General features: G+C 37.3%; 2 protein-coding genes across 2 annotated transcripts in view; one reads left to right on the top strand and one right to left on the bottom strand.

Moving 5' to 3' along the window:
- The window catches only part of LOC107575449 (uncharacterized), a 23,154-nt gene extending 19,703 nt beyond the window's left edge, over window positions 1-3,451 (top strand). Inside the window, exons 5-6 of the mRNA XM_016261824.1 lie at window positions 300-818; window positions 3,440-3,451. Of these exons, the coding sequence (XP_016117310.1) occupies window positions 300-818; window positions 3,440-3,451 (531 nt within the window). The remainder of the gene's footprint in view (window positions 1-299; window positions 819-3,439) is intronic.
- Window positions 3,452-9,242: 5,791 nt separating this feature from the next.
- The window catches only part of LOC107575448 (dnaJ homolog subfamily C member 25-like), a gene marked incomplete at its 5' end in the record, with an annotated part of 8,805 nt that continues 4,374 nt past the window's right edge, over window positions 9,243-13,673 (bottom strand). The window contains one exon of the mRNA XM_016261823.1: window positions 9,243-9,867. Coding sequence (XP_016117309.1) covers window positions 9,391-9,867 — 477 coding nt within the window. The remainder of the gene's footprint in view (window positions 9,868-13,673) is intronic.

The raw sequence follows: 13,673 nt of genomic DNA, 5'->3' as shown, positions 1-13,673 counted from the left end.
TTTTGGACTGGTTTTCATTGCTTCCACTGAGTGACTGAGTGCTTGCACAGATACACACAGGAGCATTTGAAAGCCACATCTATCAGCGGATCCGTTTCTGAGCTAGGGATCCGTGCTTGGTGAAAAGTGTGAAGCAATGATCATTGTAGCCAATCACAGTCATATCTGTTGAGTGCGTGAACAAATGCTGGTATTGTCACATTTTTAAAAGTAGATACTTCTGATACTTTTGACAACCCTAATTTATTATAATAAACAATTAATTTTATTACCAAAATAAATTTCTTTATTTTTGACAGATCTGCGACACAATCCTGAACCACACCAAAGAAAGGTTCTCATTCACTGACCACCTTGTGAGTGCCACGCTGCTACAAGGAGAGAGGTTTGAACAGCATTGCCATATGTTCCCTGTTGTGGCTCTGAACATCACTGTCAGGGCATACCCCACGTTGAATAAGGTGAAGCTTAAGACTGAACTGTCTCTCATTTATGACAGTCCAGAATTCAAGGGCTGCTGTGGTGCACTGGCACTGTACCAGGTTTTGCTGAAGTACAACCTCCAGGATACTTTTTCTGAGACTGTAACTCTGTTGAACATCCTCATAACCACTCCCATGACAACTGCTGAAGCTGAGAGGTGCTTCTCAACCTTAAAGAGAATCAAGACATTCCTCCGAAATGTAATGGGACAGGAACGTCTGAATGCACTGGCCATGCTCTCCATGGAGAGGGAACTAGTCAGGAACATGCCTGCTTTCAACGAGAGAGTAATTGAACGCTTTGCTGCTTTGAAAGAGAGGCGAGCAAAATGTGCAGTGCCGTCTAAGGGCCTGAAGATCACGGGCATCCAGTATGGTTTTCCGGCCTTGACCCTTACGCACAGATATTGTTCCAGATTCTCTGAATCTTTGGATGATATTATGCACTATAACTTCAAACTCTTTGCAATTTTTCTCTGAGAAACTCCTTTCTGATATTGCTCCACTATTTTTCGCCGCAGCATTGGGGGAATTGGTGATCCTCTGCCCATCTTGACTTCTGAGAGACACTGCCACTCTGAGAGGCTCTTTTTATACCCAATCATGTTGCCAATTGACCTAATAAGTTGCAAATTGGTCCTTCAGCTGTTCCTTATATGTACATTTAACTTTTCCAGCCTCTTATTGCTACCTGTCCCAACTTTTTTGGAATGTGTAGCTCTCATGAAATCCAAAATGAGCTAATATTTGGCATGACATTTCAAAATGTCTCACTTTCAACATTTGATATGTTATCTATATTCTATTGTGAATAAAATATAAGTTTATGAGATTTGTAAATTATTCCATTCCTTTTTTACTCACAATTTGTACAGTGTCCCAACTTTTTTGGAATTGGGTTTGTAAATGAGCAGTGTAATATAATTGAGTTGTGTAAATAGTGATTTATGTGACTTAAATTATTTCTAATTAAACTTTAAAATTAAGTTTTTCTAATTAAAATTTGGAAAACCACATCCTGGCTTCAGTCTTCATTTGCTGCTGAGTTGTGTTAACATGCATATAGAAACGGAGAGCAAGAGATTGATTGTTAGTCAGTTTATTTTTAATTAATACTATAGTAGTTCAGTTTCCTTTACATCTTTAACTAGCCATTAATTTATTAATTGAATGGGTGACCTATCCTCATTAATCATGCAAACATTTGCCCCTACCTTAGACCCACCCTGAGTGAGCTGTCATCAGTCCGCCATTGTTTCGACGTCGGAGCAGGAGTAGACAATAATGGCTCCTAAGCGATTGAGGTGTTTTGTTGTTGGATGTAATAATGAACATAGCAGTCTCCCGACATCTGAGCCGCTGAAGATGCAGTGGATTACCTTTGTTTTTGAAGGGAATGCTCCTCCCGATCTACCTAAATGTGTTTATGTTTGTGCGAATCATTCGTGATCCAACCTCACCTACAGAAGAAGTGAATAAGGTTTTTTATGAATCTTTGCAAATCTCCTTTTCTAACAAGGTGCTAGTTAGCAAGTTCTGCTGCTAAAGTAAACAGTCTCATGGGAATGGCTCATCACCCCACGAAGAGAGGGGCGGGGTGAGCAAAGCTCATTAGCATTTAAAGGAACATGCACTAAAACGGGTTGCTGAAAACAAAACTGATTTTGACACGTTAAAAAGGGTGTTGTTTTACACTACCATTGAGAAATTTGAACCAAAGTTTGTTATAGACTTTTCATTAAGACCCTAAAGAATCATATCAACTTGTGGAAAATGGGCATCCGATGACCCCTTTAAAACAATATGCAGTTAATACAGTTAATATTTTTTTACATGATATTTCCTCACACACATACATCTTATCAGTATGAGAAACCATTTGTTTTCCATCTTTTGGTTTAAAACACACCGTTTCGTGGCACAGCACACATTTGCATGTGTCTTTGCAGCGCAATTTGAAGAACATACAGTACAGTGCCATATCTGAAACAGAAAACTTAATGATAAAATAATAATAGTAATAGCAATCCCTCTGCACTTCAGAAAGTGGGCTTCCACACATCACTTAACATATTTTATTTCCCATATTAGAAGATATTCTTTGGCAGCGGGAAAGGTGTGGTCTCAAAATTAAAAGTGAATGATGCAGACATAACGCCAACAGGGGTCTCTCATTCTTCATTTAATAAACAATAAACAGTTAATTTAGCTGAAATACATAATACATGGAATAGTTGTGACAGTATATGGATTGTTTATAGTGTTGAGGGTGTTTCGCAAAGATACACAGATGTGTTCAAGTGCTTCATCGTAAATAATAAATGCATCATTGTTTAAGACATCCTGTACTAGGGTTGCTATCTTTATGGTAGTAAAAGATTTATTTGATAATATTGCACATTTTAGTTTGATATAGTTATATTTTTTAAATGTCAGTTGTAACATATCCATATCCTTCCTGTTATTTTTGTGTTTATGTGCTAAAATACATTTGTCCTGTTTAACCTTGTTCCGTGCATAATACAATAAACATTCAAAGATTTCATGAGTTGTTTTCAACAGATTTATGTGTTTGTGCTGGTATACTGACCTGCCAGTGACCTGAATTACAGTAGAAGCGAGGGAGACTTTAATCCTGATTACACACATGCTCCATCATTCAATCCTCCCAACAAGATGGAAAACACTAAACCATCAACCATAATCTCACAGTCTACAATCTACTGACACACACAGAAGTAACAGTAGTAACAGCATGCACAAAGCATATGGGTGAGTTTAATTATCATGAACAATTAAAAATTATTTTGAGAAAGAAACATGATTGGCACCACAAATATAAATATAGCAGAGAATATGTTTGTATCTTCTCTGCCCCTTGATAATATAAGCATCACATGAATGTTATTTTTTAGGAATTCACAATAACCTTGCATAGTTCAAATCCACTCTTTCAGGCTCTGCAGTAGCACGATTATTAATATATTCACTGAACCTCAGTAAACACAAAAATCTCATATAGTGACATGATCTCATATAAGGAAAACCAGGACCCTATTTTAAAAAATGAACTTCTGAATTCTTAAAAAAATCTAAGGTTCATGAAATTGATTTATAGATGAACAAACACGTGCATTCAAAAAGTCTTGTCTTTTTGTGTATATAGTTAGTGACAAGTTTGGAGTTATAAAATGTTTCAAAAAAACTTAAATCAAAGTTAAATTAGCCTCACAACCAAGAATTTGGTTTTTTGTATTGAATTCTAATCCAGTTTTCACCTCATTCTATTTATAACCACTCATGAAAATGCCACAGAACGTTTTATTGGTCTGTGATTAGCTAGCTCTTGCCATTTTTGCAACATGCATCAGATGGCAAAGATTGTAGTCCGTACCAGCCAAGGCTGAGACTAATGTGGAATAGAACTGTTGCCATGTGATCTGAAAATTCCTACATCTGTTTCACGAGCATTATTAATTTTGTATGATTTCTGCAATTGTGTACATACACTGAGATTTTAAGACGGTATATGGTTTCCCCTTCATTCAATTTGGTTTTCCAACAATTGCTATAGTGACCTCAGTTGGTGATCTGGATGAACAGCAAGTCCAACACCAACGCATCCGACCCTCTAAATTGAACGTTCTAATATTCTGGGTACAAATAACTATTACAACAATTAAGAAGTAAAATGGAATGTTTCAGATTCAAAAGTTCTAGCAACAACAACTACAGTCTGCTGTCACCACAGAAAATAATGCAGACTGTGTTGCGCCAAAATCCAAGCCATAGCAAACTAGGCAGCCTTTCTGAGTTTTCTAATTTTATTAATTATTCACGGCGACAAACAACATCTATATAATAAAATAATGATAATCAGGCCGTTACACCACATTTCACTGTTTAAATGTTTTAGCTATGTAACATGTTGTTGCTATACTTTAAAAACTATGAATACTTTTGAAAGCAGATTTCTGCTTTTTTTTTTTTAAGAAATTGACAAAACATGTATTTATTCAAGGCAAGTGATTTTAAGTGCAATATTGATACGCTGAGAGAAATTTGTGAGGAGGGATGGTCCAAAGTTAGTCAGAAGTGTTATACTCAGCTTTTGATAGAGGTTTTGTGCTAAAGTAGGATCTACAAGTTACTAAATTAAAGTCTTACTTTCTTGCACTCTTAAAGGTGGGGTAAGCAATTTCTGGTAGCCGATGCTGACATTTGAAATCACCAAAACAAACACGCCCCTACCCCAAAAGGGTCTCGCCCCTATTTTGATAGCTCCGCCCCACACATACGAATGCAACCCAGGCAACGATTAGTTCTGTGAAACAAAGCAAAACCAATGTTACACCGTGTCTACACCAGACGCGAGTGGCGTGCACGACAAAATACCATAGAACTCATTATAATCAGTGATGTTGTCTACACCATAGATATATATACATATCTATGGTCTACACTGGATGCTGCGTGGCACGACATGACAAATCCCAGACAGAAAACTGCTGCTGCGTTCTATTTATGACGCATTAACACAAATTTCAAATGATTTTCAACGGTTGCTTTGTCGCGTCCAGTGTAGACAGACTTTAGCTGTTGAGGCTCAGACACAGTATTACTCACCTATCGAGAAGAAACAAAGCAACCCCGGCGTCCGATCGCAGGCCTTCCGCTCCTTGGGTTCTCTCCAGCGCTGGAAAGCTGATCCGATATTTACACGGGTCCTACTTCTTGCCTTATGCTTTGTTTTGTTCCGCAGACGTTTTCCTCTTTTGTTTTTTATCCACCATCTCTATCTTTCTGTCGCTCGGCTCTCTAATGTCTGTCCCGTGCACTGAACTCTCTCTCATCCACATCATGAGTAGACACGCCCCTTACTGCAGATTGGCTACAAGTTTGTTTTGCTAGTCGGCCCGAATCAGTTTTCTAAAGCATTTTTGAAAAATCGCTTACCCCACCTTTAATGATCACTTTTTGTACAAAATAAAAATGTGGAAAGTACAACTGTTATTAATTTATTCAGATTGTTTTTTTCTGTAATAGTTCATTTAAGATCAGCCATTACGACTGGGACGTGTTCCCATCTGCTTAAAGGGGTCCTATTATGCTCTTTTACAAAATCTTGATTTTGTTTTGGGGGTGTACTAGAACAGGCTCTCATACTAGGTTGTTCGAAAAACACATTATTTTTCACATATTTTACATTATTACAACACCTCTCTTCCCAGTCTGGCATGAGCAGCTCGAATAGTTCCTGTATCAAATGAAAGCCCGCTTTCTGAAATACAAAATGTGCTGCGATTGGTTAGCTGGGCCAGTGTGTGTTGTGATTGGCAGCACTCGGCACCTGGTCGGGAAATGTCATGCCCCTTACCATAGCCGCCTGCTGCGAGCTTCAGTGTAAATATTGCTTCAAAATCAAATCAATTTGAGCACGATTTAAACCCGGATGACTGCAATCACTCTAAGTTTTGTCTGCCTTGGTAAAGCTAGCGTGTCTCCAACATAGTGATAACACTCGTTGCCTTCTCTAGTGCAGCTCAACCAGGTCTCGTCCCATTCATCTGTATTTGTGATATCTCAAATCCCGGAAAATATGCGTTGTAGTCCAAAACGAGTGTTCGTTGTATTTTTTGAAAAGTGATTTCTGTTAAATCAAATAACTCCTTTTGAAGTGGACTTTGAACTTTGTAAATTTGCAGATTTTTTTATGCTCAAACAGCAACATTACAGACTAACTGAAGTTAAAAAAGTGAAAAAGCGTAATAGGACCCCTTTAAGTTGCGACATACCAACCTTCCATTAATACGGTTTCCGGATTCACACCTACCAAGCCTTAAGTGAGAATACTATCTTGAAAGCTGTTTATGAGCACTATGCATTTATATTGCACCTTTAGCAGAGGATTTCACAGCAATGGCATAATAGTATTTTTAGTTTCCCAAAGAACCTTTCTGTGATTTTTTTTTCTTAATGTAAAGAACACTGTAAATTCTAAAGAACCTTTTGTAAATATCCATGTTCCATGGATATTTAAAGTACTTATTGGAACCATAGGTGCAAATAAAGAACCTTTATTTCTGTAAGTGCAGGGTTTAAAAATAAAAATATTCAGTGTACAATTAAGTCTCTGGGCTCATGGCTTTCCAGACACTAATATTTTAACAATTCGTAAAATCACTGTCTAGCCAACTGAGATTTCGGTCAATTACATCATTACATTGTCAATGCATATAAATACTGTTTGTTATTTTCTTTTGTCATCTAGAGTGCTTTGGACCCAGAAATAATGGCATGTGAGATCAGGCAGTCTAGAGGGTAGTGTTTCTGCTGAGGAAGCATTTTTCTCTACTCAGTGGTCCAAGGTTACGTACATAACCAAGACGATTAGAATCATGAATTTGGGGATGATAAAATGAGATATTGTGCAAACAATCAATTTGTGATCTCTCTGTTCTACCCTTAAGTCTTGTTTTTGTTACATATTGCGGGAAATAATCTCATTTTGTGGTACTTTCTAGAATATACTTTTAATAGCATTGTTTCTCCTAGATAGATTTCAGGAAAATGAATCCTCACAAGCGAGGAAAAACGTATTTTTATATTCCACTGAAATGCAGAAAATACAAGTAGGGATGTCATGATAAATTGATTTGTGGATCGATTCTGCAATTTTCTGAATTCAAGAGAGAATCGCGATGCATTCGGAAAAATCGCAAAATCGATCCACAAATCAATTTATCATGACATCCCTCATAAGTAAATCAACATTTGAGTGTTTATACTGAGTTATACACTTATGCGCCATTATGACCAACCCAAGATAAGAGCAATGAGTGCACCCGGCAACCAAATGGTGCCACAGGAGCAATTCACAGAGCAGTATATATACCACCCAAGGACTACAGCTTTCAATCAGTAGTGTTCGGTGTCAAGATGGGAAAAGCTGCCGACTTATCAGAATTTGATAAAGGACAAATTGTGATGACACGGCACTTCAGAACTTGGATCTTGGAAATGGCAGTCACCAGCAGCTACAAAAATTGTGACCAGGGCAATGTATCACAGTTCATTGCGGTCTTCTGCGTATATGGGCCTGTGTAGCCGACGACCCAGCCAGGTCCCCATACTAACTGCACACCATTGCCAACAATGCATGAAATGGGCCCAAGATCATTGAGATTGGACCGTTGATGATTGGTAGAAAGATTCAAGATTCCTTGTGCATCACGTCGATGGCCAAGCGCACATACGTGGATTACCAACAGAGGCTATTAGGGCTGGGTTTTGACACAAATTTCATGATTCAATTCTCATTCACAAGCTTGAGATTCGATTTGATTACCAATTCGACTCGATTTGATTCAATATTAATTATTTTGGATATTTATCAGGTACAGTACATGCCAAATTTTCTCAAGAAAAAAAAAATTTCAACTAATGCTGTAAAATATAAATGAGTCAGTTGGTGCTACATTACTACAATATTGAAGGTTAAAATTAACTGATTTGTATACAACCACTTAAATTACACTGAATAATTAAAGTTAAAATTACATAGTATTTCTACTCTTTTTTTATATAAACATTTAAATGACTGTCATAAAAACTTGACGGATTTATTCAAACAAATTCAAACTAAAGATTGAAGTACAAAAATGATAACGAATATATGTAGCATATATTCAAACACTGATTTAGCGATTACATGAGACAGAATACAGATTTTGTTAAGTTGTACTCTTTCTTTTAACATACCTTCGGATGTTTATTCATGTTTATTTTGTGCTGAAACTGGTATTGAGGAGGAGTTGATCAGTTCACGCACACTTCCCACTGCCATTTCTCGAGCTGAGGCGCTACAGCGATCTGTCACTCCACATTAAACAGCGCCAAAACGGTATTTATTTTTTATTGAATAATTTAATACTATGGGCAGAATTTGAAGTCAAGAGATTTTGTTTCATATTAAAAGTAAAGCACAAAGCTTATTGCGATTTACTGGATAGGAGCTGTGCTACAAAGTTACGTTTATTCACTGAAAACAGTCTAGACTAATCAATTCTTGGGATTTAAGAATCAATATAGTTTTGTAAAAATAAGAATTTATTAAAATCATATTTATTTACCCAGCCCTAGAAGTTATGACACCTGGATGCACTGTGGGGCAGACACAGGCCAGTTATGCTGTGGGCAATGTTTTCTTGGGATAATTTAGGCCTCATTATCCCAATAGCACAATTCCTGACAGCTTGTCAGGTATCTGACCAAGTGCACTCATTCATGGCAACTCTGTTCCCTGCCGGTGATGGCAATTATCTACAGGATAATGCACCATGCCACACTGCCAGGATCCAGAAATGGTTGGAGGAACCTGATAGTGAATTTCTGTTAATGCCTTGGCCTTCAAATTCACCCAATCAAACATTTGTGGTTCGACTTGGAAAAGTGGATTCGCACTACATCACCACCACCCCGCAATGTATAGGAACCGGAGGACTTCCTGTTGACATTATGGTACCAGATACCCCAGGAGACCTATCTATATCTCATCGGATCAATGCCTCACCACATGGCTGATGTTTTGCGGGCTAAAGGTTATTAGGTAGATGGTCATAATGTAATAGATCAATAGTTCAGCTATATACTTCTGCAGATTGTATTTAGGCTTCAAAATGTAATAAAAGTTGCTTTCATTTGTGAAGTTTTTTCATGATGAACCAAATGTGTAAGAATCATACATGTTTGTTGGTCATTGGGATTCTTTTCTGCAATAATCCAAATGGAAAACTATTGGAATTTTGTTGAGGGAACCAGGGGGATGGTAACTTCCAGGTTGGTCTACAAAAAACATTATCACTGCTCTATTTTGTGGAATCAATGCTACAAAATGAAAGAAATCTTCTCAAACCTCATAATTCTCTTTGATCCAGAGCTGCTGCTTGAGGAAAGTCTCTATCAGGCTGTTGTCCAGACTATCAAACTGAGCCTGTGACATCTTCATGTACTTGCGGATAATGTAAAGTCTCTCCTCATCCCCATACTCCTCCCCGCGAATGGTGAAACGGTAAAACCACGAGAAGTTCCATGCCACATAGGTGCACAGATGGTAAGGGAACAGAATGATTTGACAAAGCAGAATATCAGATACATTGGGCTTCTGATAGCCGCCTTTGATGTCTATCTTGTTCTTGATGATGTCTCTGATAATCTGCTCCTCCTCTTCACGGATCTCCTCTCTGGAGCGCCGGTTCTTGCCCTTCTCTTTGGTTCTATTCAGCAGACCTTGCTGCTTGGCCAGTTCAGTAGCCTGGATGCGGTATTTGGGAATGGTCATCAGGTAGTTGATGGCTTCTGTGTAACTACTCCACCAGCTGTAATACTGCAAAGACATAAAAACATCTGTTTATTAAATTGTTAGTTCTGATTCTAACATCTGAATCTATGACCCATATTCTATACATTAACATGTCACATAATGAGACTGCTTGTTATGGCAGAGTACTTGAACATCAGTTCAAGGACAGATGTTAAAAAGACTGGGATTAGGACTGAAGCTAAAAAGAAATGGCTTACAGTGGGTAAAATACATTTTTGGGTTAATTATTACTCAAACCTATTTCTTTATTGAGCATTGCTATCAATCGGTTCCTTGTCTTAATGCTGCTAGCCCTTGTTTGTTCAAAATATTCAATGCTCTTCAGATTCAATTGATTGATATGTACTCAAAAACAGCAACTTTTAATTAATCAGTTCTGAATAAACATCAAAATGGTACAAAACGTGGTGACTTTTATGAAAAATTTGATACAATTTTAAGTACAATCTACAAATCAGCCACAATGAAGTAGTCTTTTTTTATAATGTCTAAATATGTATGCATACATACATATCTAAATGCAATGGGTTATACGGGCATCTAGTGGTTACACCATGGTAATACATGTTTCTTTTTTTGTAATACTTTCACAAACACTGTATGAATTGAAAACAATAGATGGTAATATTGCCTAGTATCATGAAATCTACAAAAATACAAAGTATTAAAGAATAAATATTTTTTTATAAAATATATAACATCCATTTCATTGAAAAACATGTTATGCTTATTGTCTTTGGTCTGTTAAGATAAGACTAGAGAAAACACATGTCGGCACAGACATTTCAGAAACACCCAAATAAGCAAATCAGCTTGTTGAAGGACTTTATATTTTATATCCATAAATATATACATATCTTTAACACATCTTATCCTAACACAGATCTTAACAGCTTGGAAAAATATGGTATTTTTATTCCAAGTTTAGTGAAAGTCATCAAATTCAGTGTGGTGAGTGTGGTTGGAAGGATTTGATGAAAGCTTCACAGTATCTTAAAGGGCACCTATTATGCAAAATCCACTTTTACATGGTGTTTGGACATAAACCACCCAACAATGATAAAAATTCACCCACTCTTTATATTTTAATCCCCATTAAATCAAATCAGTCTCACTAGGCCTGCCGTTTTGATTCTCTATGCAATGTGACATCACATTGCAAAGGGCTGGGCCACAGGGGCTGATTGACAGTACTGCATTGCCATAGTTTCTGCCCTCAACGGTTGTACGCAGTCCTCCATTTTCTCTGCTCTCGAGCAGCTGTAACGTCAACAATGTCTCGTAAGCAATCCCGTTGTTCTGTGTTTGGGTGTAAGACTGAAAATATGAGTCTGTATTTTCTCCCAACATCTGAGCCACTGAGGACGCAGCAGATTACTTCTATTTTTAGGTAATGCACCTCAAAATCTACCTAAATACGTTTATGTCTGCGCAAATCATTTCACTCCAGACTGCTTTGTGAATGTCATGTCATTATAGTGCTTAGCATTTTAACCATATTTGTGTGCGTACGTTACTGAAGTATTTTAATTGATCAGCGCCGCACTCTCGGCTTCACATATATACGGCTGAAACACCAGTTCTCTTGCACAGTCATGTTGCTTCTACCGGCTGTAGGTAGGTGTGCAAACTAAGCAGAGACAAGTATACGCGATGACCTCTTCTGGAGACGGGGTGGGAATATGCAGCTCATTTGCATTTATAATGATACAAACCAAATCTTTTTTTAGACACGCCTCAAAAATGACATTTTCCAGATGCTATAATAAATGATCTGTGGGGTATTTTGAGCTGAAACTTATAATTTAATAATTATTAACAGGAACACTAAAACTTCCCAGGCATATTCTGGGGACATCCAAGACCAATATTACATTTCGTAAAAAGTGGCATAAATGGTGCCCTTTAAAGGGATAGTTCACCTAAAAATTAAAATGATGTCATTAATTACTTACCCTCACGTCGTTCCAAACCTGTAAGACCTTCATTTATCTTTGGAACTTTGAAATTAAAAAAAAAAAAAAAAATGTTACGTTTGAAATTAAGATATTTTTGATGAAATCCAAGAGCTCTCTCACCCTCCATCGAAAGCAGTGCAACCGAAATATTCCCAGACCCACAAACGTAGCAAGGACGTTGGTAAAATAGTCCATGTGACATCAGTGGTTCAACCGTAATTTTACGAAGCTACGAGAATACTTTGTGCGCAAAGAAAACATAAATAATGACTTTATTCAACAATTCTTCTTTAAGTCTGCCAGCTTTGTCTTAAGCTAGAGACACACTACACGATTTCACTACAGACTTCACTTTATTAAACCTTGGTCACACTAGACTGAGTATGCGAAATTTCCTCGGACACTGCAACAGTCGTGACACCTATATACCTTAAATGTAAAAACATACAATCTACTCCACTGTCCTGCAGTGCTGCAGTTTTAAAGTCCTCATCCTCCGTAAAATGCGCTGCACACACCTGAATATTTGGTTTGAACTGTTCTGGAACAGTGTTGTAAATACAACTTAACCACTGATTCTAGTTGTGTCCTCTTTTGGAAGACCAAACAAAGTAGTTTTGCTTTCACAATGAAACACAGCATCTCCACGACATAGCGGAAGCGGCAACAATACTATAGCGAGAATAAAAGTTACACCTTCCTTCTTTGCGTAAACATTTGGGCGGTGTTATGCAAATCTTCCCACACAGTGACGTAGACATGTGGGGGCGTGTTTAAACGAGGCGTTTTAGGAGGGCGTGGACGAGTCTTAACTTCTATAAAGAATATCTCTTTGGGTTTGAGACTTTAGTCTTTGCAACTTTAGGGATCTTATCCATTCACGAACAGCTTGTAACACTCCAAAGAGAAAGGAAAACTTAAAATCGCATCATATGACCCCCTTTAAAGTAGGCTCTCTTTTCATTAAATCATTTCAAATATCAGTGTTCAACCTTTTATGTAGGCTATATCAAAACATTTATGCATTTGTAATCGCAGGTTAAATGCATTCATGTCCTGCATTAAACAGTGTGTAAATACATCTACATGACACTTTAGATGCAGCTTCAGTGTTTTCTCTGCATTGTTTTGTTGATACTGTTAATTTTGTTGATACTGATTTCATTTGTTTGGTTACAGCCCAAATGTCTTATGATTCTAATTCACTGATTAAATGCAAGAATGATGCACACTTTTAGAAGAAATGGCTTTATAAAGGTAAGAATGCCCATAAGAGGTAAAAAAAAAAAAAAAAAAGTTAAACTTTAAAAATTTTACCTTATTGGAAAAGATTAATTTATATCACTGCTGTGAACTGATCACCACACAGAATATGAAGAATATCAAAACTTTAAGAGTCAGCTGTCCATGTTAGTCCTTAAGATAACAACACAACACACTCAGCAAAATATTGTCTAATTCGATAAAATCCCAGAAAAAATAAATAATTTTTTTGTCAATATCACACAACCCTAGTGCTAGGCCTAGGCGATAAAACGGTATCGATATTTATCGACGGTACACCTTCTTCGATATCGATAGAAAAATTGTTCGATATAGCGCACGATATAGGCACGTACTATGAGTGACGCAGACAGCACACACGAACACATGCTGAAATGAGTGCTGTGCCTGCCTGTGATGAGGAGATTGTGAATAAAGAATTAATATTGGTCGTATTTAAAATAAACATTTGCATTTGAATGTTAGGTGTGCATCAGGGAGCGTCATCAGTGGTGCGCGAGATGCGGTGATAATGTTGTAAGTGACGTTGTTGCCTTTTAATGTTTTGTTAGTCTAGCCCACGAGACG

This window comes from Sinocyclocheilus grahami, unplaced genomic scaffold (genome assembly GCF_001515645.1).
Source record: "Sinocyclocheilus grahami isolate Dianchi unplaced genomic scaffold, SAMN03320097.WGS_v1.1 scaffold2649.1, whole genome shotgun sequence".
Lineage (NCBI taxonomy): Eukaryota > Metazoa > Chordata > Actinopteri > Cypriniformes > Cyprinidae > Sinocyclocheilus > Sinocyclocheilus grahami.
The sequence above is the reverse complement of the archived record's forward strand: the minus strand, read 5'-3'. Positions and strand labels throughout refer to the sequence as shown.